Here is a 26,615-nt window from a genome sequence, read left to right as displayed (position 1 = left end):
CTTGTCACCGACTTGGATGACAATACGCCCTGCGCAGGCGTACTTAGAAGGGACATGAGGTTAAAGATACGGGTTTCCCACCCGTACTAAACATGGGCTTGGGCCAACGTCCTTGGGTGGCAGGTGCGCATGCCACGTACCCAGCTGGACGGAATGTCAAGTTGAGATGCTAATGACATTGACTATGTTATGCTAAGTGCTCGAGGGATTTGCATCGCAAATGAGTATTATTAGCATATCAAATGGTGCGGACAGGCAATTTACATGACGGGTAGGAATGTCAGCGCCGGTTGGTGGACTGATTGCCGTAGGTCCATTATAATAACAGGTGGTTGCATATATTAACACCCCTGCGTCCAATCATGTCCAGGGCTTTGTTTCCCTGTGGCTTTAAAAGGGAGGGACCTGCTAGTCTGTCGACACTGTTCCAGACATGAGCTTGACGGACCGCAAAAGTTTTTCTGAAGGCGAGCAGACGACTGAAGCTCAAAGATGCAGAGTCTCCGGGCGGTAGTGGTAGCGATCGTTGTGATGTCCCTAGTAAACGTTCTAAGAAGTCGGGCAAGAAACGCTCCCGTAAGGCGAAGCCATCTCCGGCTGAAAAACCCAGTGGTAAGCGTAAACGTAAGACCGATCGTTCTGCCGATGAGGATGATGACGGGTCACCGGTCGCCAGTGGTTCTCACCCGGCTGCTCCGGGAGAGACTACTTCACCTGCAGAGACTACATCTGCTCTTGTGGGAGATACTTCACCTGCACAGACTACGTCTGCTGCTGCTAGTGAGACAGTGAGTAACGAGACGGCTGATGCCATTGGTTCTCCCCCGGCTGCTCCGGGAGAGACACCACCTGTTGCTACTATGAGCCCTCATCCTGCGTCAGGAGAGGTTCCTGTGCCCAGTGCGAAAGAGCTTGAGTCCTCGTCATCAGCAGAGGCTGCCGAGCCCGCTCCTGCCATAGTTTCGTGTGCTGCGATGTCCCCGCCGAAAGGTTCGTTATCAGGATAGCCCACCTGATTTTGAGCCAGATATGATCCTTGATGCCGCTACGGGCGAGTTCAGGCCCAGACGCCCAGACGACGGTGATATCACCGCTGAGTCCGACTCGGAGGTTGACGAGGATGCGGCAGAGGACGATGACTTTTATGACAGGCAGTATGTAGGTGAGGCAAGCTCTGACGACGATGATGACGTTGCTGCTGTGTTGGCGGAGGACGACACCCCTCCTGTCTGGCGTATGTCGGAGACTACCGATGCTAATATATTTGAGGAGACCGATTTTGACCATGAGAGAGGACCGACTTTCATCTTGCCCAGCCACGCCCGTGAGCTCGATTACTTTTTTAAGTTTATTCCAGCTACACTGATCAGATTGGCCAAGGACGAGACTAATAAATACGCCAAATTCCACCAGCGACATATCGCTAGGAAAATAGATAAATACTGGCGTAACGCTGACTACCGAGAGGTGCAGGCGTTCATTGGCGTCTTAGTCTGTATGGGTATCGACCGTAAATCATCAGTGGAGGATTATTGGTCTAGCGATCCCTTTCTGAGAAACCAGGGTATTTCTACTGTGATTACCCGCAGTCGCTTTCAGCAGCTTATGCGATACTTTCATCTGGCAGACCCAGAGAACGATCCACGTCGTGATCCTGATGAGGCACGCCGCCGACGTCGTGTCAGGAGGATCCCCTGTATAAAATCAATCCATGGATGGAGCCCATAGTTGACCGGTGCGTAAATAATTATAAGATGGGTAGAGAGATCTCCATCGACGAGGGCATGGTGCGATTTAAGGGCCGTTCTAAATTTAAGCAGAGATTACCGCATAAGCCTGATCGAGACGGTTTCAAGATATGGCAGCTGTGCGACTCCACCACTGCATACATAGCTAACTTTGCACCGTACCTAGGTGTGAAATATCGGGATCGGACTGATGGGAGACGGCAGGAGCGAGGTGTGGTGAAAAGAATTACGATGGAGCTGGTCCAGCCATTCTGTGGATATAATCACAGCCTATTCTGTGATAGCCTGTTTAGCACGGTCGTTACTGCTAGAGAGCTGATGGAGACCGGATCTACATGGTCGGGAGTTTTAACCGCCGTAATCGTCGCACCATGCCCCCTCAATTAATTCCGCCGGGTAAGAGGAAGCGCCTTCCTCTGTCTGTTGGGGATATGAAAGCCACGACCAGAACGGACTCTCGTCTTAACATCACTGCTTATCAGGATAGTAACGCTCAGGTGCTGATCTTGAATACGGTCTATCCACCCTTGGAGTGCGTGCCAGTGGGGGAGGGAGACGAGCGGCGACAAGTGCCTCTGTCGCTGTATAATTATCGCCGGTACATGGGAGGCGTCGACCGAGCCAACCAGAAGCGCAAGTACTTTCACACTGGGCGCAAGAACCACAGATGGTGGACATATCTGGCATGTTACCTGATTGATGTTGCCCTGGTAAATGCATATATATGCTTCAAGCATGTACACCCTGATAGTAAGCTGACCCATAAGATGTTTCATCTGCGTGTCGGGAAACAACTCATTGGCGGTTATTGTGGGCGATCGCAGCCCAGTGTGAGAGAGGTCGAGGCCACTGTTTCTCTTGCCTCGTACATCAATCCACAAAATCAGCCGATGCACGTTGTCAGCCGTTTGGAGGGGCGGCAGAAATGCTGTAAAGTATGTAGCAGAGAGGGTAAGACCACTGCGAGCGGACGACTGTCTGAGACGTCCAAAGGATGTAGTCTGTGCGGGGTTCATCTTCACGAGGGCGAGTGTTTTGCGGCTTTTCATCATCGCATGATGCTACGAGGTAAGAGGAGCATTGGCGTGCAGACCTCTACTCACACAGCCCCGACGACACCCATCAGCAAGAGAACCCGACGTAAATAACGGACAGGGGACAGCTTCGCCTAACAGTGGCTTGACTGTATTCTTAACACGGACCATGATCACATTTTGAGCACGGTTGTGCCGTTTGTTTGTGCTTTACGATCTCGCTGATTGTAAATTGAAACACGGATTATTTTGTACAATCCCCCGATTGTAATCTTTGTAACACGGACCATGCACTCGGACGTCGAGACAGACTCTGAGATTTATTATTCGCATAATGTAAATTATTCCCGAATAAAATACTATCTATGGATCGCATATTTTCGTTTGTTTTGTTTAGACGGATTATTTTGTACAATTCCCCCTATTATAATTTTTGAAACACGGATCTGCCACCCCGATTGTAATTTTTGAAACACGGACCATGCACTCGGACGTCGAGACAGACTCCGAGATTTATTGTTCGGCATAATGTAAATTATTCCCGAATAAAATACTATCTATGGATCGCATATTTTCGTTTGTTTTGTTTTACCCCCACTTTCGTTTTTGGCAGATCCGTAAGGACGCTATAGTAATGGATGAACGTGCGTTGTATCACGTGGGAGGGGCACAGCCCAACGGAGGCTGTGCTCGTGCGACGTAGACGTTGTACCAACCATCTGTCGTTGGGGTTAGTGCATAGAGCAGTTGCACTGTCCAGAGCTAAGGTGGTACAAACTGCACCTTAGTAACAACTGCACAACTAACCTGTTAGGAAACGGTAACACTAACGAGCTAAGTGTTCACTGAACTGGCCAAACTACGTACACGCCTTCCTTCAATGGCGGAACTATGTCGTTGACACTACGTCAAAGCAGACTGCACTGTGCGACTCTTCCAAGTCGTTCAAAGTACGTGGCCAAGTGACACAACCCAGGGGAAACAGGACAGGTTTGAGGATGCTCCCGCACCCATAGCACTAACCCCTGGGTCTTCTACTAACCCACGAGAGAGGTGACGTTTCCCCGGTGTGGCCGTGCGTGCCGGCGAACGAGCTTTACTTCCGCGAAAGTAAGCTAGAAAAGGGCATAAAAGTGCACGTCCCCCGGGGCAAACAACGCCCGTGACCTCGTCATTTTCTGGACACAACCTCATCAGCGGTTGCCCCTCTATACGGGCATGCAAAAATTTTTGAAGTCTAACACGTATATGGTCGGTAATCGTACCCCGAAAATGCGGTATTTTCCCGCCAAATGCCTGGCAGGAAAGCTGCAGGAGAGCCTATCTTCTGTAGACACGGAAAAGGGGGCCGATTTTGACCGACTTGGCAGGATAACGGACAGGGGCGCTCGGCAGGAAAAGGGTTAAAATCGAACTTGGATGAGGAATTTCATGTCAGTTACATAGGCTCAGAAACGTCCGTCTCTGTGTTCATTTTGCTGCGCAGGCAATGCGTTTCTACATGTCGTTTGCTCCCGATCGACTTTGCTACTCTCCTCAGCTGTCTCCTACATTTCATACGCTAGCCCATCGGGCTAGTAGAGGTACCAAAAATTACTTGCCCGGCGGTAAAAACTGCTAGCCCGTGATTCAGGGTAGTGGATTTGCTTACCCCTTGTAAATATATATTCCTATTCTGGTGAACGGAGTATTCGGGTCGCTTCCAGCACCCGGAAGTAATAGTGCGGAGGCGATCGTAGTTGAGTGATTGATCCGACGATGTGTCCAAACAATTTTGGGGCGAAAAATTCAATTCGCAAGCGTGGCTAATGACTTTCAAAAATTTTTCGCAAAATGAGAGTTTTATTCGCATTTTGCGAGTGTGGCGAGCGCTAGCGCGAACACTGATTAGGTAGGAGATGGTGTGGTTTGAACTGCCTATTCTTGCAAAACTGTGAAATTGCGGTAAACTTTTCTGAATGACCATGCCTTGGGCAGGAGAGATGGTTTGCAAACAGGAGTTCACCGATACCATAACTCATCTCTTACTCAGTACTAGCTTTATTATACAGGGACCAGAATTGTATGAAGAGTGTTTTAGATTTACATTTAGCCCTTTCCATTACTCTTTCCAACTGTTTGCAAATCGGCTGACGATGGGCTACGTGCCCAGGATGCATGCGTTTTGTCTACCGAACGTCCATGCCAAGACTTTGGAGATCGGAAAGTTCTTTCGCCTGTGATCATAAACAGTAAAGCGGGGGACTGATTTCCTTTAATGTTTCAATGTGTTATTTGTTAAAACTATAATTGTAACGGAGGCTCAGCAGGTTGAGAGGAAGATATTACTTATGTCTTTGTTCAATAGTTCAAGAATACATTATTTCAAGAAAAAAAGACGATTGTTTTGAAGTAATTTGCAGTCATTCATCCTGATAACAATCCCTGAATAATCTTACCAGCATTGGTTCTGGTGGTGGGTCCCTTTTTACCTGATTTTTCTGACAGAAAGGCAACTACTTTATTAACAAGATTCACTTTAGTCTATGGGTATGTCAAAGACTGTTGCATGTTACATTTCTCATAACACTGCATTATGCGGCATTTTGAAGATATTGACAGTAAACTTTTAATCTACCACAGGCCATAGGTTTAATTATGTAAATTATTATGCTAATTAGCGCTACTCGGGCAAAAATTTCTGGGACAAACACTGTAAAGGTACAAACTTGTATCATTATTTCGAAAGCACATAGTTTAATTTGTTCGGCATTCATAACACTTTGGAGGGCTTTAGTGGCCAGAAGCGAGAAATACCAGGACGGAAAAAGGGAGGTTTCCCAAAAGAGTTTCAGTGCTATTGTCAATATTGAAAATCAAAATTATAACTTCAAAAATTATGACATTGTGCAAATTGAAAAACAAAAATACAGCATGTCATGGTCTCTGACCATGGCCTTCAGTGATAAACACAGGTGTAATACAAAATAATTTCTTGGAATTCTATCAGCAAAAGTAATGTTGTGTACTTGATGTGTGTTTTGTTGACAGACTTTTGTATTCCATGACATGTAATGTCACATTTGAAGGGTTAAGAGACAATGTAGCATTCTTAGCAGTGACCTTATTCCATGACTATGGTTCTCCGGATAGGCATTTGAAGGGTTAAAAGACAATGTAGCATTCTTAGCAGTGACCTTATCCCATGACTACAGGTCACCAGAGAGGCATGTTCAAGGAGACATGTGTCACTCTATTGAATCATCATCAGATGGAAACATTTGTTATAATAGCTATATCTGTTTTTGAACATGTTAAGAAATATATCTTAGTATGTAGCAATATGACATAGTGAGCAAGAGTAATTGCCTCCATTATTACAATGAGAAAATCTTGCCACTTTAATGATGGCTGATAGACCTTTATGGCACTTATATGTTTACAAATGACATATAGATGTAGATTAATCAATCCATTGTAAAGGAGTAATTGATATCAGCTTCTGTTGTAGTAGATGAAGAAAATCTGGCCTGTTTGGTTGAGCTTCATGACATTTTATTTGTGGTCATACATGTTTTTAATCATGCACCATACATCTGTCCCTAATCATCAGAGTCTGGAATCAAAACGGCAAATGATGACTTTGAAGGAATGGAAGTGGACAGTGGTGAACAAGGCCCTCAGCGATGTAAGTAAATATCTACCATTTTGAACGGATGATTTTATTTAAACTTTGAAGTAGAGAAGTATCCACTGTATGAGAACAGTAAAAGGTTGTTATACATCATTTGGTAAGCTCAAATTGCTTCAAACTAAAATCATCAATAAAATTAGAACACATTTGTCAAAAACAACATTGTACATATTACACAATGAAGAGTTTTGTCAAGGCTCAACATTTCTATGTCGATAGAGTGTAAGGAGAAGGACATGAAAATGTTTTTTTTTAAAGAAAAGAAATGAAAATTTTACCAAATGTTACTGCTAGTGACCCTGTTAGAGAAAAAGTGACAGAGATATCCCAGTGGATACAAGAGTTGAATTTCAGTGCTGAATCTCATAGATTTCAATATTTGAATATTTCAGCGGTAGAGGGCTGGATTCTCTTCATAACTGGTGTACAGGAAGAGGCTACTGAAGAAGATATTGTTGATAAGTTTGGTGACTACGGTGAAATTAAAAATATCCATATTAACTTAGACAGAAGGACAGGTTTCTTAAAGGTACGTAACGAATTGTACAATAGCGCTGTTCACGGTTACAGGTTTGTTACTAAATATAGCTATATGCGCGCGACATCGGACACGCAGCTTGAAATGCGGACAAATTTTATCAATGTTGCATGCGTGGCTGTTTTTGCAGCTTGTACTCTGAGTCGTGAATATGTTTTTTAGTATTCACTGTTACACTAGCAGTCGCCCACTGAGATGTATTTTTGTCGTTCTTGCATGCGTAATTTTCAAAAGCGTAATCTAAAAATGCGGACAAATATTTATTTTTGCATATTAATGAGAGAACAGTGACGTAAACTGTGAACGGCCCTATTGGTTTGTATTTTGTGACCTGCATTTTGCTGCTTTTGATGTGTGTCTTCTACTATTAGTCAAAGATACAGAGCATACTGTACATGTACTTGATCATTAAAAATCATGTAAACTTTAAAGGCCCAGGTCCAGCATTTGATCTGTGTTGTACAAACATGCAGGTCCAGTATTTGATCTGTGTTGCACAAACGTGTAGGTCCAGTATTTGATCTGTGTTGTACAAACATGCAGGTCCAGTATTTGATCTCTATTGTACAAATGTGTAGGTCCAGTATTTGATCTGTATTGTACAAACGTGCAGGTCCAGTATTTGATTGTGTTGTACAAATGTGCAGGTCCAGTATTTGATCAGTATTGCACATACTTTTAATCTCTTTGGCTGCTTCAATATGTAAGACCCTATTTTCATCAGTGCAGTAATACTTCCTGGTATCAGACCAGCAGATTACCTCATCTCTGAGTCAACCAATTACAAAGTTATTTGTGGGTCATCTATGGTTCTACTCCAGAATGAAAAGGACATGGAGGTGGTGTTCTACAGACTCAGTACGCCCAAGAGATCATATGATGGCGGTACAAACAAACCCACATGTGTACAAATGCGTATGGAAATGCACGTATTTCCATAGCCATATGCGCACGTGGGTTTGTTTGTATCATGGTCCATTCGAATTTCAGGTTTGCCGTATTACTGTATGATTAACCTCATTCCTGTCATGACATTGAATTGCATATCTTCACTCTCAGGGCTACCTACACATTTGATTCCCCTCATTGTAATCACGACATTGACTTGTATATCTTCACCATCAGGGCTACACACTGGTAGAGTATGAAACATTCAAAGAAGCACAGGCAGCTATGGATGCATTGAATGGAAGTGACATCTTAGGACAGCCTATCAGCGTTGATTGGTGTTTTGTAAGGGGACCTCACAATGTTAGCAAAAAGAGGTCTGTTTCTCTATGATGTGTCGTCAGGAAAAGATGCATTTTGCTAGCTCAGAAGCATTCAAATGTTTAAACTATAAAAATCATTAACAACTGCAAATACCTGTAACTCATGCATCACCAAAACTGTAATATAGAATTTCTTTACTTTATTCACTTTTGTTCAAATCTATCATAGTTTCACACCCATTACTATTGTACATCATGTATTTCTTGAGATGCTAATCAAGGAATCATACATAACCAAATAATTGTAGGGACTGAGAGTGATTCATACATACCTGTTGACTTTCAAACAAACATTACAATGATTTTCCTATTTAAAAGTAACAAAACAATAAATTGCGCATCCCCTTTTAGATATTCTACTGTAATATTTAACTCTACTTCAAAGTAAGAAATGTGCATTGTAGGATTTTCGAAGTAATTATTGTCTCCTCAATTTTTTGCAGGAGTAGTAGAAGACGTTAAGAATGAAGAAAGAAGAATACCTTTCTTTTCACATTTTGCTAATTTTTACCTTCCTGGAAAACTTTGTACATGTATATACATCCACACAGTATGGCAGACTTATCAAAGAATCGCTACTGTTTTCAATGCAATGAATCAGAACCAGCTTTGCTCTCCCTAATGCCATTTCAGTAGCATTGTAATGCTGATGGAAATACTTCGTTTCTTTGTAAGATCGCCTTCTGCTCTTAAAGCTCCACCTGATACCTTTCCAACAAAAATAAACATTTTGTCAACTGCCAATGTTTGTGCATTGTTAAAGATTTGCAAATGACAATTTATTGCTTTTTGAGTTCTTAATTATTTGTCCATCATGACAGAGAGATTATTTCAGTCACATTATACATAGCCTTACAAGTCAGTTCTTATGAACTTTTATAACTTATCATTAAAATCCTATCATTGTTTAAAAGTTTTCTTAGCTCGGTAAATTTCACAGAATGAAAACCAGTTATGTTTTAGAGAAAGTCATTCATGACGTGTTACTACTCCAGGCCATTGTTGTGTTGGAATACTTCACACAGTCCTCAGAATGATTGTAACATGTGGCTCTCGTGCTTTATCATATCATGAGTATCATGTTTAAGTCATAGCCTATGTCCCTTTATGCATGTACTATGCTATGAGTATCATGACTTTTTTATTTTTACTTTATTTGTCAAATGCCGGAAACTTGTAAAGGGAGGTATCATTTTTGAGACAAAGTTAATTCAAGTTTTATTTTCAAAATGTTTTGCAAATATGTCTTGTCCTTTCATATTTTTTGGAGGGGAAAAAAATAAAGACATTAGATTTCTAAAGTAAGTGATGTTTGATAAAGAATTTGTTGTCCGAGTGCTGATATGATTGCAAGTTTGATAAAAGTGTTCAAGGAAAAAGAACTTTCGCAATATGTATATGTCACAGGTTATTTCTCCAAACATGAATTTCCCTGCAAGCGTTCCCATACTTGTCTTTGAGACATGGAAGCATAAAGTTGTCTTGATAATTAAAATGTGCAGTTGTGAATGACTGCAAGTACTGAATTTACTGCAAGTGTCCAAATCCAGTGAATCCAAATTTCAGTCTGTAAGCAATGAATGAGTGTAAACACTGTACAGTGTAACTGATTTCTGTCAATACTGGGGACAACACTTTAATTCATGTAGTTTCAGTTCCCACTCTCTGTTCTTTGTGTGTGCCATGATTTGCTGTTGTGAATGTAGAATTACATTTATTTTTTTAGTGAAATGATTTCTGGAGGGTGATGTATGGGTCAAATTTGTTACAGAGGTTCTAAGTCTAACATTCATAGAGAATGTCCATCACCAATGTATTGATGGGTCTGTGTTGAGGGCATGAACTTTATGCTGCATATTATCAAAGTATCACCTGTTCTTTGTCAGCACAGACACAACCAGCATTGGGGTTACAATTATGACCTCGTACAGCAGGAACATTAGTGGATGTGTATTCTGCTATTCAATATACAATGTGCCACTGTGTTTAAAGTACTTCCTATCTGTGCCATCTCTGAAATTACTTTCATGACTCATGATTACTGCTGTCATTGCTGTGCAAATGTCACCACTGTGTTGGGTCAGTCTCTGTCATTGCTGTGCCAATATCACCACTGTGCTGGGTCAGTCTGTCTTTGCTGTGCCAATATCACCACTATGCTGGGTCAGTCTCTGTCATTGCTGTGCCAATATCACCACTGTGCTGGGTCAGTCTCTGTCATTGCTGTGCCAATATCACCACTATGCTGGGTCAGTTCTGTCTTTGCTGTGCCAATATCACCACTGTGCTGGGTCAGTCTGTCTTTGCTGTGCCAATATCACCACTGTGCTGGGTCAGTCTCTGTCATTGCTGTGCCAATATCACCACTATGCTGGGTCAGTCTGTCTTTGCTGTGCCAATATCACCACTGTGCTGGGTCAGTCTCTGTCGTTGCTGTGCCAATATCACCACTATGCTGGGTCAGTCTGTCTTTGCTGTGCCAATATCACCACTGTGCTGGGTCAGTCTCTGTCATTGCTGTGCCAATATCACCACTGTGTTGGGTCAGTCTTTGTCTCTGCTGTGCCAATGTCACTACTGTGTTGGGTCAGTCTCTGTCATTGCTGTGCAAATGTCACCACTGTGTTGGGTCAGTCTCTGTCATTGCTGTGCCAATATCACCACTGTGCTGGGTCAGTCTGTCTTTGCTGTGCCAATATCACCACTATGCTGGGTCAGTCTCTGTCATTGCTGTGCCAATATCACCACTATGCTGGGTCAGTCTGTCTTTGCTGTGCCAATATCACCACTGTGCTGGGTCAGTCTGTCTTTGCTGTGCCAATATCACCACTGTGTTGGGTCAATTTTTGTCTCTGCTGCACCAGTATCACTACTGTGCTGGGTCAGTCTCTGTCATTGCTGTGCCAATATCACCACTGTACTAGGTCAGCCCTTTTACTCCGGATGTCTATTGAACCCTGTGCTGAGTTTGCCAGCTGTTGCTTCCTATCTGCAGAATACAGCTGACTTTCAGCTCCAGAGAGCTGTTCACAGTCAACGGTCACCCATCAGCACTTAAGTTCTCTTTCAGTCAACAGCCATGTAACAGCCATGTAACAAAATTGAATTGGACTTTCATGTACAAATTGTGAGTAACCCATCATCACCCAGTGTCTCCAACTAAACTGTTGTACAGGTACTTGTATTAGAGTTTTTCTACCGGGGGGTAATGACATCAACTTGCCTGCTATTCAATATACAATGTGTCACTGTGTTTATTCTCCAGACTTCCTGCCATGATCAGTTGTTCTAAAGCCATTGAAACATTTCAGCCAGACCTACTTGTGGCAAACTTATGACAAATACTGAAAACCCCGAACACTTACCGCCCAGTTCTCAATTCATGCATGGTTTTTAGATAAGTTCTTCTTGACATGGATATGATGTCGTGTGTTATTTTCCTTCAGAGGTTTGATCACTTTGTTTTGAGATAAAGCAGATGTTAGCCACAAGGTTTCAGAGAATCAAAATCTTTGATCAACAGTGAGAAAACTTAATGATTTTGTAATTAATTATACAAATGAGTCCAGAAAATGTTCCATCAAAAACTTGGGAACTAGTGGTGAATTGCTTTGATATTATGTACATATAATTCTACAGATAACATCATTCAAAGCAAATTCTGAATATTAATATACATATGCGAATTTATGAGTATACTCTTCTCATTTTTCAAACAATCTCTAATATCTATGGTCAAAATATTTGCTCCTTTGAAACCATGTGGTCAACAGCTTCTACATACATGTATACTTAATATAGATTTACAGGGGTGACCTCATTCAGATTGTTTCAAAATGATGTTGACTTTTTTATAAACAAATGGAGCCAATTTATCATTTTTGGAGAAACTTTTAGTCAAAATTTGGCATATCAAACATGTTTCATTGAAAGGAAAATCAATTTTGCACATCTTGACCCGAGGGAAGTGTATGGTATCTTTAGAAAAGTTAAATACCATTTTAGGGTCAGTTTAGTCAAGTGATGACAAAGTTTGTAAGATGAAGGAAACTCATCATCATGGAAGCTCTGAGAAGTCACAAACATCTGTAATGACCAGTTATGATGATGACCAATTTGAGAAATGACCAATGTAATTAATGTCTTACCAAGTTGAAAAGTTGTCCTATCGAACACTGATGCTTGATAGGAATCCAGCAAAGCAAAGGAAACTGTGACTCATGAGAATAAAAGTGAACTTAGAAGAGCTTTATTGTCTCATTCACACATATCATGGCCAATTTCTATTAAAATTTAATTGGCATGGAATATGTACAGAAAGTAATGTGTATTGCAATATATTACAATTGGGGTGGAAAATAAGAGCTTCATATTTACAAATAAAAAAGTAAAATAAAACAACTCATATTGTCATTGATTAACTCAGTAATGGTAAAGATAAAATCTAAATATGGAAATACATTAAAATTCAAGATATTATAGGTATCACTCTACTCCGCAAATAGAGATATTTTACTGTCTTGAGTCATGTCATTTCTATACAAGGACTAAGCCTATAAAAACAGTCTTTAAAACAGTCTTTGGAATTTGCAGATAATGACATACAGTTGAGTGTCAAGACACACAGGTGTACATATCAGAGCAACTCTTGGCAAATTTCCTGCAAGAAATTGAATTAAATTGTCTCAGAAATAACATAACAATGCTGCTCTCTGAAAATACTAGGTTGACATAGGTCAATGGAGCAAATGCAATCATGAAGCATAGCCCCTCCCACTGAATGGAACAATGTGTCAGAAAAACTGGTACAAGTTGTTTGTAATCTGAGTTCTCCATTTATTTCATCAGGGGAAATATTTTACGCATTCTCCCCCACAGTATGTAATACAATCACATTAGGAGACGACAGCAGCGTTACCATCATTTCTAAACCACAAAGTCATGTTCCCCAATTTCAATGTATACATTGTCTGGCTATCCATATTGTATGTTATTACATTGAGCTACAGTGTGTTGATTTTCTCTCATAAGGGATGGCTTTAGCTTGCTTGATATCTCATTGAAGTCACACTAGTAAGTTGAAGCACACATGTAACGAAAGCTAAACCTATCCACTTCTGGTTTTTTCTACATTTTCAGTATTATCAACACCAGTAGTCCTGATTTCTTTGTATTTTTGTACATTTTCCACCTCTGATCGTAATTTATACCATCTATCCTGCATTCTCACTTGCCGTACACTCTGTTGTGACAATCTGAAAGAAAACACAATTGGACTAAATTACTTCATACTGTACTTGTTAAAATATTCCCACTAGCTCCAGTTATTGTTTCTTAGTTTCCTTTGTATTGTTTACATCAAGCTTATTGTGAGAAGCAAAACAAACATGTCTGGAATGTAAAGCCTAATATTATGAAGCTTTAAAATTATCAAAACCTTCTATGACACAAACATCACACAGTAAGAGTTTCCAGTGTTCTCCCCAGGCCATTTTAGCGTAGCGGTCCCGCTACGCTTTTGCCTCTCCCCGCTAGTCTTTGATTCTCCCCGCTACACTTTAAAATATTCTCGCCATCCTTCAGTTACACGCTCTGGGAAGCTGCGAGCTGTTACCTGCATTGTCTACACATTAGCGCTCATGGCAACTTTCAACCTAGTGAAAGAGTGGAAGGTGTGAATTAGTATGGTATGCGTCCGATAAGTTGTCCGTAAGTGTTGAGAGGAACGTTAAAACAATAGAAGAATCGGCTGGGTTGTTCACAAGTTTTCATTCTACAACGACTATTACGACCAACAAAGACCTTTAGTCGGTATACATCGAGGACAAGTATTCACAGAGTTAGGCGGTGTAGCACTAGTGGGGCCTTTGATCACATTCCCATGCTTTGATCAACGAAATGGACCGCAAAAGAAACAAAAGAAGCAGTTGACTAGTGAGGTTGATTATGATTTTACAACGATGATCTTTTTTTTTGTCCGAGTACGATCACGATCGCGATCGAGTTCACATTGCATAAATTCCAATATGGCGGCGGCCATGTTGGCCGACGTGTTTATAACATGTTGACATGGATCCTGGCGTCGCGTGTGGTTCCACTCTGACACGTTCTCTGAAAGATTTTACACCTGATTTTCGAGTGATTCTAGTCGTACTTAGTTCATGTCTTGTGATCATCTTGGTGGTATTTTTAAAATCAAGAATCGAACGACAATGTTCAGTGGCAGTGGTAGTTACGCAGGGCTGGCGGCTGGTTGAAATTGATCCCCGTGATGAAACATTATTCGCGGTGTTTGTCGTTCAAAAATGATATAAAACTTAATTACCTTTGAATTGTGTAAAGCTTAAACTTATGAATTTTCCTCTTTGTTGGCAATTTTTGACAATTTTATTAGCATATATGTATTAATGAAACTCCAATCAGACGAACCATTTCTTGCTTTCAATCTGAACTTGCTGTTACTATTGAATCTTCTATTTTAATTGCAATTGTACTATACTGTGATTATTTATTTAAGTGTAATAAAGAGTTTCCATGATGTTCAAATTGCATACTTGTGTGTTACCATTGCATTTTGTTGTGAGTGTACATGAATGCGTGGGTGCATGTGCAAGCTTATATCCATATGCAAATATAAATTAATGATATGCAAATGATTATGCAATTAGCAGCTACGCTTTTGCTTGATCCTGGGGGAGAACACGGGTTTCTAAAATACACAAACATGTAAAAATATGTGTCCTTGAAATAAAACATTCAAGGAGGTTATATGTTTGTGGATATTGATATTATGAATTCATTATGAAGCAAGGAGTGTAGGTACAGCAAGTATCCTTGAAGATAGAACTGGCATGACAGAACTACAGTATGACAAAACTATCACTTAGTATTCTATACTCTTCAAGGTACCTTTCAGCCAGGAGATCTTCCACTCTCTTATCTGCAGTGACATGCACAATGTATGGCTGTGCTTCTACAAGTCTCTTCCAATATTTATCCAGTGTTGGGAAAGAACGCAGCTGGAAGACAAACAGTGAAGTCAAGCCGCTGTTTGGTACGTAGTCTTCATTTGGATCAAGTTGTGTTCCTGTAAGAACAATTATGATAAGCATAAATTTGACACTTTGATCACAAAACTAAATCAATAGCATATAAACTGTCACCTGTCCTTGGTGAAATGCTGTATTTGTTACAAATTTAACAATATTTCACATATTCACATATAAAGTGATCAAATAAATGATTAGAATCTAAGTATTTGTCCTCACCTCTTACATACATCATTTGACCTTCAGCCCCTATGGCCAGGACAGGAGTCCATGGTGATGTCATCTTATGTGTCTGTGGCAGGGTTATTTCACATAACGTTTGACACTTTGAGATGTCATGTAACATAGCTTCACTATTTTGCTTGACAGTTAAAATCTAAAAAGGATAACAAGAAAAAAATGTGGTCACTCTTCCATGCTTTGACTGTCAATTCAGAAATATTCACAACAAAAGGTCTGGAGAAGTTGTAACACTCTATTTTGCAAAACAAAATATTCTGTATGTAGTCAACTATACGTATGTTGACTATTAGATAGAGACTTACCACATGTGGTATGGCTGGTAGAGGCTCAATAAGGGAATACAAATCATCATTACTGGATTGTCTGAAAATAAAGGAAATAATTTGAAAAGGAGAATTTGGTTTTCAATATAGATGGAATTATTGTCACAAAGACATGTATGAATCTATATAATGAATTGTAGTCACAACAAACCATCACATGTTGTGACTCCACTGATCCATGTAACATTTTTTAGCAATCATGGAAAATCTCAAAGACAATTAAATATGTCAGCATAAAGAAAGAACCACTAATGAAAGCTTCACAATGGCAATATTCTGATCAATGCTAGACAGACACCAGCAAATGCACACTATCAGCTAGACTCAAATGAAATGCTAAGCCAATATTACTTGGAATTCAATGTGAAATTGCACTCTACAGAAGATAAAGTACATCTTGAATTAACAATTTTTAATTTCAAATTTTCATCCCATGTAATAGGTTATTGCTGGTGTGAATTGGTATGAATGGAGTGACCAGTACAGCTTGCTAATGGGAAAAGCCCTAGCTTCTTGACTATCACATGCTTACTGGCTCACAATTATTTGAAAGGTAGCTTTGTAAAAGCTGTTATCGGTGTATTGGTGACCATAAACATCAGTTTACACAGATATGTGTTTCAATGTTTAAAGTAAATCATCTAAGTCTGTATAAATAAAACTGGATCACAGGTTGATTTAAAGGCAAAATTTCATACCTTTCACCTAACAACTTGTTAAATGAAACATGTAATAAAAATACTTTACCTTCCAGACAGTGTGATGACACTGAGATCATCAGAACCCCTTCCACAGGGTACCAAACACAGTGTTCCGTCAGTGCAACCAACAAGCAAACCAGAAGCTCTAGGTGTTGGATAAGGAGGGTAGTCCTCAAGTGACTGTGCTAATATACCAGGGTTTAAAAATCTTACATAATTGACACTGCCAGTTGTTGTAGCCCTATAAGATGTAATTGGCACACCTGTTGGATGAATGAATATGCTTTCTTATGATTTCCTGGCTTGATTCTATAAAAATATAGTCATTTACAAAGAGTACTGTGATTGTGCATCAATTGATGACAAACACATACAACATGATTTCATCAAATGCATCCTACAAATGTAGTGGTGTGGCTCTGTTAAGTGTCTCTTCATATCTTAGATATTTTTCACAGCAAGTGTGCTTTCAAAATAATTCAAACCTTTTACATCTATTTTAAATACACCAGCTAAAAGTAAGAAAAGTGAAACTGTACATGACTGTCCTCAATTGCAAGCTATTTGACATTATTAGTGAATAGAGTACTAAATTATATACTGTTTCTTTCACCTGTATTCCCACAAAATTCAGAATTCAGAGAAACAGAGAGGTTGAGATAGAGGGGGAGGGGGGGGGATGACTCCTAGTGAACTGTTGAATGTCAGTTTGTCAGAGTTCAGAGAAACAGGAAGGGGTGAGATAGAGAGAGGGGGTGGTGACTGCTACCAGACTTGTGTCAGTTTGTCAGAGTTCAGAGAAACAGAGGGTTGAGATAGAGGGGGGGGGGGGTGACTCCTACCAAACTGTTGAATGTCAGTTGTCATAGTTCAAAGAAACAGGAAGGGGTGTGTTCAGTCTGCCGGTTGTTACTTGACTTAATTGTCATGTAATTAAATAAACAAAATAAATAAACTTGCCAATGTATTTGTCCCATGCAACAACACTACCATCTTCAAATCCCAATGCTATAAGAGATGTACACTGACTTGTTGCAATGGCTGACACAGGACATGCATTAGGCCATACCATATCTGCCTTGTGTTCAATATCTAAGACAATATAAAACACAGAGATACAACTGTTGGTGCAAATAGAAGATAGACTACCGGTATTATTACTTCAACACCATTTATCTGGTACACAGTTATATTAGAAACTACAGGGTGTATTAAATATTGCATATAAAAGTTTGAAATTTGTTTTATTTGGTCTTTGTTGTGTACTATTATAATAACAATACCATACAAACTGCATTAATTTGGAGTTAAAAATACCAATTGTGAATTAGCCTAGTTAATGGAATCATAAATGAAGTGGTTATAGTTAATACTCAGATAAATGGACGGATTACACTTAATAAAGTAACTTTGTTTGAGACTTTGCTGCTGTACTATGCACAGTGGCATATTCTGATATGTACATATTTACACTTGAATTTCCTATATCTGACTTGAGACAGATCATGTAGAATAGATGTGTATTTGATGAACTTTGAATAATGGTCAGAGCATAAACTGCTTGAGTTTAGATAATAAAGAAGATAAACAAATGTTATCCTATTGTTAAATGCATTACTGAATGGCTGAAGAATTAAATGAATTGAACAAATCACTTGTTCTGCAGCTTGGTGAACTAATAGAGGAGGGACAAGGTAAATTTCTGAAATACTCAATGGTTGAATTATAGCAATGGTTGAATCAGTAGAGTTCCAATTTATTGTAGTTTTTGTAAATTCAGATTTTATCACTTTTTATATGAATGAATCACTGTAAGAAAGACCTCAAATATGGTTGTACAAATGTTCCTTTGAAATACAATAGCAAATCCTAACTATGGAAGAAAATAACTCACTGATACAAACTCTGTAAACTATACGCATATCAACAACAGAATATTATCATCATAACGATGCGTATTAATTTCATTTTATGAATATCACTTTCTCATTCCATTTCCTTATGTTCTTTGATGCAAACAAACATTGCTGTAGTAGGCCTGGGTTTCTGCTCTAATGTCACATCCACACAAGCCTCAAAAACTAGATCATTAAGATTTGACATTCTACAGGGGCCTAGAAGATGGTACATGCTTGTCTTGGACAGTTTCTTCTGAATTCTTTGTTCTATTATTGTGAACACTGACAGTTATTGGGGAACGAATTGCTATTTTCATTCAGAATACACTGCACCTTCACTGGGATGGATGGAAGGAAGCAAGCTGCCTTTTTGGATAGCATGAAATCACTTGCAGCACATGAAATTTATTATTATAATACCTAATCTCATCTGAATTGTTCAGTTTTTTGTAACTTAATTATGTCAAAACTAAGAAACAGAATTATTGTATGAAAAATATAATATCAAAAGCTCTGATGGACCATAGTACAACAATAAAGTATGTTTCAATAACAGCATCACGAGACTGACTATATTACAACATCTTATATACCAGTAAATTTATTATACAGTGTGTTTTATTTGCTAATTGTGATCTCCTGAGGAAGTGAGAATGGCACATGTATGATCCTATATACAGCAAAATAAAACAGTATGTGTCTTTGTGTAACCAGACCTCTATTGAAATCCTTTAATATTTGTTTTTACACATTTAAATCTCAAACATGACTTTACCAAATTTTGTAGTTCTTTAATAAATTGCACTCCATTACAAATTAAAAAACTCCCACCTGGACTACCCTGTGTCCTAATGATATGTTAGCAGAAAGGTTTTTTGGTCTGAATACAAAGCAAACACTAGATGAACAACAACGCTGGCAGTGATTAGAAGCATTGGGTTAGCACTGTTTAAGCAGCTTTGGGCATTCAGTATTCTAAATTGTAGTAATTAAAGTTATGATTCATTGTGCTATGGATTATGATATTGCAAAGGATAATATCATGAAAACATATTGGATTATTGCTGAGACAAGACCAGTTCTATTACTATTAGTAGTTTTAATGAACCTGTATTCATCTTACTAACACTGCATGTTTCAAGCTGTAAGAATTTAACAACCAACTTAAAAGCATTTAACACTTGGTGCACAAATCTTTGAAATTCAGCTATTATAGTATTACAGTTAAATATTTCCCAACATGATGATAGGCTGATGCGAATGTGTAGAACATGTGAATGAAAGACGTACAAGACAGAAATTATAGTAAAATCACTTATACCACAAAACACTTTGTTACATATTACTGTGACACCTCAAGATTCATTCCAAATCAGACATGCACATGATTGAATTAGACATGCACATTTAGATACGCAGTGGCATAGAGCAATGTTTTTGACATTCTGTGTAGACACTGAGGCAGTGGCAGAAGACTTGCATAGCAAGTTGGTTGAAGTGCACACTTACCAACATTACCAGAGCGCTTGTCTGTTGGAGCTACAAGAAATTGTTTTTATAAAAAGAGAGAGAGAGAAAAAAATACATACCATAGTAGTGCATTGTGTACTTTATTTGAATAGGGGAATTAAGAATGACTTTATGAGAAAATATTGCCTGTTACTCATTCTCTTGGTTTTCTATTGACCTTGAACCTGCCATTGCCAATATTATATCATATTATATATAACTTGCACAGAAAAATATCCATGTATATTTCTTGTAATTTGGTATACCAAGATGAGAAACAGACAATCAGTAACCCTGTAGCTAAACCTTAGTACCAGAGTGTTTTGATACTCTCCCTTGATTTGTAACACATCTAACTTTCTAAAGACAGATTACAGCACATTTCCAGCTTACAAGTTTTATTGGACCAAGTTTTCCATAATTTTTGCAAACTCTTTCCTTCACCTGTTTGTTGAGAGTCTCTGCACAGATATCAACTTTGAGTTACACATCCGGAGTTAATTTACATTTAGAAGTCTGATTGTACTTCAGGTGAGCAAGTTGTGCTACACTCTCCTCAGGGTGATCCAGAGATTTTCAAAAACATACTTATGACATGAATATCTTCCATGTCACAAATATGATAAGCAAATTCTACAATGATGAATGTGGACTGGAAAACATAGTCCAATGCATAGTGTAAAGCCATTAAGAGAGGATGGGATAGGATTTAGAAGTTTACAGAAAATACTGCAGAAATGGAAAGGTACATATACATAATACATATGACATTGAACTCTGTGCATCTTACAGTACAATATAATGTAGCTGTATGTAAGCATGCTGAGAGTCCATGATATTGCCATGCATGCATGATATAGAATAGTAATGACATCAAGATGATAGCAGAATGACTAAGATTTGTTACATTGGGATGGTTTCACTGGACATGCAATGAATACTGCTGTACACCGGATAGCTAACACTGAATTAACTATTCATTTTTAATTTTTGATTTTGCACACACATCTTTTGTTGCTGTATTATAAAATAGACATATCTATGAAAATACAACCAAACCACACAAAAATGTTTTGATTTTCACAACATTTATAAACCTGTGTGTGATTTTGCTACTCATCTAGAAGAATGGAATGTAATCGTACAATTATTATACTTGAATTCAAAAATTATATGGAGACCTACATGTTTATACTGCTTGTCTACTGTTCTACATACAGACAAGTTACATGATGAACTTTTACTGCAGATCAATGCTTTCTCAAGTTGTATTCTGCAAAATTATACATCAATTGGTGTGAACAGCACTACCAAAATTTCTGAATTTTTTGAAAGTCTCTTTGCTGAATTCCTTTGAAAGAATCATAGACAATGATTTGGCATTCCGAAATCACTTGTCTTACCTTTTGCTGTCTTTAGTAAATTGTAATGATAAAGATTTGTAGAGCCTGTCCAGTAAACAGCCACACTGTTTGGTCTTCCTGTCGTAGCGGCGGAATCCAATCCAGCGGCTAACATTCTACCGGCATTGAGAAACACCAAATTTGGATACTGCCTAAATTCAATTGAACAGAAAATGGACAGGCAATTGTTACTCCTCATAAAATAGCCATGTAATCAATAGATATTACAGTGGTACTGTGTTTTTGTGACATTATTCATAACTTAATTCAACGTCAACAGATAATATTCAACTTGACAATTTGGGCAGATCATGCAAAATTGAGAAAAACGATGATTTCAGGGCAAGACCTACAGAATCTGACATTTCACCACACTGCTTCTGATTTTTAGCAGATGTGCTCCAAAGTTTTGTAATCTTCTCCATGATAAACTAGGGAGTCCACATAAGGCAAGGCAAGTGGAACAACACTCTGCTACATCCATACTCTTTAGTTCAATTAAAAGAGTACCAATGATGAACAAATTTATCAAGAAACATCACCATTGTTATCAATTTGCCAAAATCTATGTGTAATTGTGAGGACAGCTCAAATAGTGACCATTGGTATAAAGTGACAAAAACATGTTAATAAGACATGTTAGTAACAAAAAGACAATGCAACTTCAAGATGTACCGCACGAGAGTAATCAAATATTAAATACCAATGACATAATTTGATACCATACACATTTCAAGATACAAATCTAGTCAAGCAAAAAGCATGAGTATTTGATACAATGCAAAACAGTTTATAGGTGGCAGGCTGTCAACAGTGTCAACAGTCTAGTTGATACTGATAATGGATATGACTTGACTATTTGCAATTACATTACAAGGATTATACTGAACATTGTATATGCAGGGTTCAAAATAGAGACATGTTTGCATGACCTAATATTTACATACCAAACTTACAAACTGTCAAACACTGACAAATATAGACATCAACATAATTTTGATCTCATACGAGATGAAGTGTTAGAGTTAGTGTTGTTTATCATAGCCTACCTTGGTCCTGTAGACTCTCCATCAGCAGCTTTCTGTAGATACTGTAAATCTCTCTCATGGTGTACATTGAAGGCAGCTTTTCTTAATTCCAAATGATGAGTAAGGAGGGCGTGGTTACTGCCTGTACCTATCACTGAACCATCATCTATTGCTTTAAAGACACTGTATGCTGACGATGCATTGCTACCTACAGACATTGGAAATAGAATGATGCACATTATCATTTAGGTATATACCAATATTTCTCTTCTCTTACCACAAATATTATTACTCAGTCCAAATTAATCCAACTAAGTGTAAGTAAATAAAGCTTACATAGTCTACACATGTAAACTGTACAAAAACCACAAACAGATAAAAACTTCCAACTTCAAACGTCTCATTTATAATAATTTTGGTGCAGTCTTAACCCTGGTACATGCCAGAGACCTTTTCAAACACTGATCATATGGAAAGATTTTTTTGAGTTCTGAGGCAAATTGTGTCATTTGAAAATTGGCCCAACAGAAAAATACCAGAACATGTGTGTATGTATGTGTGAACTAAAGGTGTAAGTTTGTTCATCAACAGTGGAGTAAAAATGATACACTAGAATGTAAACTGTAATGCGGTTTTGTATCCAGTTTGAATTAACTGGTAAAATGCCCAGTTTGTGATCAGCTATAGAAGATGAAAAATTGCAATAGCAGCCACAAGTAGTCTATCTATGGTAAAATCAGTGCCAATGTAAATCTTTCTATTGACTTTGGAAAGCCTAGTGTACAGCCAATATAGATACACTGTGCAGTGCCATAAAAAAATATCATTTGCAACTGATTGCATACTAGTTTCACAAAGAAACTGATCAATCAGAGACTGATCTTATCAATCAGGCACTGATACAACCACACATCAGTCTCAATATGATGTCAACTGTCAGAGGATTAGCCTGGTATTCATGTTGCAATGATGCAGAAGATTGCTCAAAGCTTTTGGCCCGCTTCAACTCTGTAGTATGTTTACCCACATCGTGACTGCTTTCAAAATTGGAGATATCAATATTTTCAGGTCAGACTGGAGCTGCCGATGAAACTTGAAACATTTAGAAATATCATATTTGCAATCAATAGGTAAGGTTCATCTTCTTGCCTTCAATACATGTCTTCTATTTCTGTACTTGTAAATAAAAAGGGCTATTCTTTACGCTACTATATGTACAGCATTCTTCCAAGGCCGTTTAACAGTATCAGGCCCAATATTCTTTATTTTCTGAACTATACTGTTTCATTTCTGCCTAGGGTACACTGTTTAATCTTGGCCCTACACCTATTGTTCTAAGTAGAGATTGTGTCATTTTGTGCACTAGCGTTTTAACGTGAAGAAAAGAGTGAGTGGTTGAACGATGGGTGAAATAATAAAAGAAGGATGAAACTTCAGTTCACAAGTGTGAAGTGTGTTCAGCTGCCAATTGTTCACACAGCATCGCCGATATCTAGTAATGGTAAGGATCTGAAGGTCAGCAAAAGTGGCTTTGACCAGAAGTGGCTGCAATTGTACCCTTGGTTGACACAAACATTGGATGGAAAAGGTAAAGTATTGTTGCATGTATAGACTGTTGCCTGTCCGAGTGAGCCACTTTTAGATCTGTCTATGTCCTCATGACACTGAGTCCATCTCATGCATTCGTAACTTGTATAGATTCATTCAATTGACTTCGAGAAACAGTTGCAGTTGATCCAGTTTCAAAATTCATGATCACTTTTATTATTTTTAAGGCATCATGAAATGAAATAAAAGGACATTGCAATAACTAAAATTATCGACTCGTGTGATCATCCAAAAATAGGTACAGTTATGTATGCGTGGTTAGGGTATACTGTATACCATAAAGTTCAACAAATGGCCAAACAAGCAGCCAAACAAAGATTGTGACCCGCGCCATGATGCTGGAAGTTGTGGAAATTTTGTACCTTTACTGTAATAGTAACTGGATGAAATTTTATTTGATGAATTTTTCACTATTTTTGTTTTCAATGTCAACCACAGATTCTTGTCTTACACCTGAAGGCATGTTGAGACACGCAGTGTTGAGCTTGTCTTCTCAGTCTGTATATGTGTAGATTGTATTCTTGTTGTCGTCAAGTGAATTCTAGTCAAGCATAACATTCAAATGTCAACAATAACAGTGCACTTTACGTCTATGCTGCTTTGGCAAGCTGAACTGCAGGTGTTCCAACATGCTTTGGTGAGTAGAACAAGAACTTACAACTGACATACAAAACAAAAACAGTGAAAAGATCATCAAAAGTTACAGATATTGGTTGGCTCTTTGATATTCTACCCAACAGATGTTATTCAAGCAGTAGATGACTCACCTGTCAGAGGGGTTGGAGGTTTTATTCTCAGAACAAGTGATGGCTTGGACAGATTTGCAATGTTGATTTGAGCAGTTTGAACATTTCCAGATGTCGTTGGTGTGGGTGAAGCTCTTGGTGACTGGGCCTTTGGGGAACTTGGTGACTGTAATTATCATAGATATTTATGTTCATAAACACTGTACACTCATCATACCTTTCACATAGATGATAAAACTCAGTCTTCCTAGAGTCTTTTAAAAGCTTAAAGCCTTCTAAAATATTATAGTTTATGGCTGTCAATGCAGATAATATTGTGGATACGAAGACACAATCATCAGTTTAATCGATTTATATGAGACAAAGCCATTGTTCATGTATATTTGTATTTAAAACTATCTACTGTTGATTGACCAATCAGAGTGCTCAATTCAGGGTGTTTTATCTACTCATAAAGCCTTGGTCACCAAATTCCAGAAACGGATGACAGCGCTGTAGTAAAGTACTGTCCAATCAAAGTGAACATGTCATATTCTGTAGACATCTGGTACGTTTTAATATTCAAATTGGTAACACAGCGGAAACCAGCTGCAACACAAAATCTGCTGTGCCCTAGGCATTTATATAATGTGCCCTAGGGCATTTATAGGATGTTCCATTACACTGGAAGGCTATTCCACAAATAAAAGTTTTAATTCATATCCTAAACATGTTACATTGACAAAGGGGACGATTGACGTAAACACATTGAAAACGAAAATATATCAGTTAGGGGCGATAGTTTTTAAGTCGGATAAAGCCTTCGTACTCGGGCTCTTCTGGTATATAAAGTCAACCCTACGATAAAATGTCTCGGCCTGCGGCCTCGACATTTATCATTGGGTTGGACTTATATACCAGAAGAGCCCTCGTACTCGGGCTTTATCCTATACGTAAAACTTGAGTACTAGTCTATACATGATACTGTTTGGTATATTTCATCATCATAGACTTGCCCAAGTCCTGTTCATTATTGCTTATATTAAAAATTTAATTTATGCATACAGTTAGAGCTACTTGTTAGAAAAAATGTATGCACTGTACGTTGTAAAATTGACATTAAACATAGAGAATTGATTAATGGTACAATCATCTGTCAGGTGCTTCTATGATCATTTAAATATATGGTACTAAAGTCTTGCTTTGTGATTTTTAAGCCTCTTTCCCAGCACAAAGATTCAAATTTAACATTGAAAACAATTTGTCTGGGCAAAACCATGGTGACGAAACTGTTGAAGTGTTGTAACAATGCAGTTTTGTGCAGTACTTCATAATCTTTGAATCCACATTACTTACTTGACTCCTACTGCCTATACTCTTTTTGTCTAATGCTTCAAGACTGGATGCTGTTGCCGGTACATCTGTTGGATTATTACCATCTACACCACCTTCAGTACCTTCTCCCTCCTGTCAATAGAAACCCAATGTTTTCAATGTACTATCTATCTTACAAGTACAGTAAACACATAAGGGGTACAGAGCTAGATTAAATATAGCAAGGCAGGCTGCAGATTTCTATATCACCACAACTGCTATACTAGTGGATACACAACATTTAAAACAGACAGTCTTATTACCGGTAATGTCAGTTTGTAAATGAGACACATATAAAGCACTTTACCACATTTGTTACTTGGATTATTCGGTCTCTCTTATAGCTCTATGTGAAGTGATAGAATGTGCTAAAACTATATCATTTATCACAGATAATATAATACCTCTTTCCAAAATCAGTACTGTCTAAACTATGAGCTTTTGCAGTACACAACATCTGATAATCATGCATGTAGATTTTAAAGTCAAC

At 38.6% G+C, this 26,615-nt stretch overlaps 3 protein-coding genes across 4 annotated transcripts in view; 2 read left to right on the top strand and 1 right to left on the bottom strand.

The window, feature by feature from the left end:
• The window catches only part of LOC139122095 (RNA-binding protein 8A-like), a 30,944-nt gene extending 21,375 nt beyond the window's left edge, over window positions 1–9,569 (top strand). Inside the window, exons 3-6 of the mRNA XM_070687478.1 lie at window positions 6,375–6,449; window positions 6,848–6,984; window positions 8,119–8,258; window positions 8,708–9,569. Coding sequence (XP_070543579.1) covers window positions 6,375–6,449; window positions 6,848–6,984; window positions 8,119–8,258; window positions 8,708–8,726 — 371 coding nt within the window. The 3' untranslated portion in view covers window positions 8,727–9,569. The remainder of the gene's footprint in view (window positions 1–6,374; window positions 6,450–6,847; window positions 6,985–8,118; window positions 8,259–8,707) is intronic.
• The window catches only part of LOC139122088 (adiponectin receptor protein 1-like), a 268,597-nt gene continuing 242,644 nt past the window's right edge, over window positions 663–26,615 (top strand). The window contains exon 1 of the mRNA XM_070687469.1: window positions 663–673. The gene's annotated coding sequence lies outside the window, so the exon portion shown is untranslated. The remainder of the gene's footprint in view (window positions 674–26,615) is intronic.
• Window positions 12,492–26,615, bottom strand: part of LOC139122087 (WD repeat-containing protein 93-like) — a 29,163-nt gene continuing 15,039 nt past the window's right edge. Inside the window, exons 5-15 of one of the 2 annotated variants that reach the window (XM_070687467.1) lie at window positions 26,108–26,218; window positions 24,794–24,938; window positions 22,440–22,626; window positions 21,391–21,542; window positions 19,988–20,017; window positions 17,541–17,672; window positions 16,627–16,843; window positions 15,859–15,919; window positions 15,533–15,689; window positions 15,174–15,351; window positions 12,492–13,519 (exon numbers count right to left, since the gene is read on the bottom strand). In XM_070687467.1, the coding sequence (XP_070543568.1) occupies window positions 13,372–13,519; window positions 15,174–15,351; window positions 15,533–15,689; window positions 15,859–15,919; window positions 16,627–16,843; window positions 17,541–17,672; window positions 19,988–20,017; window positions 21,391–21,542; window positions 22,440–22,626; window positions 24,794–24,938; window positions 26,108–26,218 (1,518 nt within the window). In that variant the 3' untranslated portion in view covers window positions 12,492–13,371. The remainder of the gene's footprint in view (window positions 13,520–15,173; window positions 15,352–15,532; window positions 15,690–15,858; window positions 15,920–16,626; window positions 16,844–17,540; window positions 17,673–19,987; window positions 20,018–21,390; window positions 21,543–22,439; window positions 22,627–24,793; window positions 24,939–26,107; window positions 26,219–26,615) is intronic. The other variant, XM_070687468.1, reaches the window with a different exon arrangement.

This window comes from Ptychodera flava, chromosome 21 (genome assembly GCF_041260155.1).
Source record: "Ptychodera flava strain L36383 chromosome 21, AS_Pfla_20210202, whole genome shotgun sequence".
Classification (NCBI taxonomy): Eukaryota; Metazoa; Hemichordata; class Enteropneusta; family Ptychoderidae; genus Ptychodera; species Ptychodera flava.
Note: the sequence above shows the minus strand (reverse complement) of the source record. Positions and strands in the feature narration are given on the sequence as shown.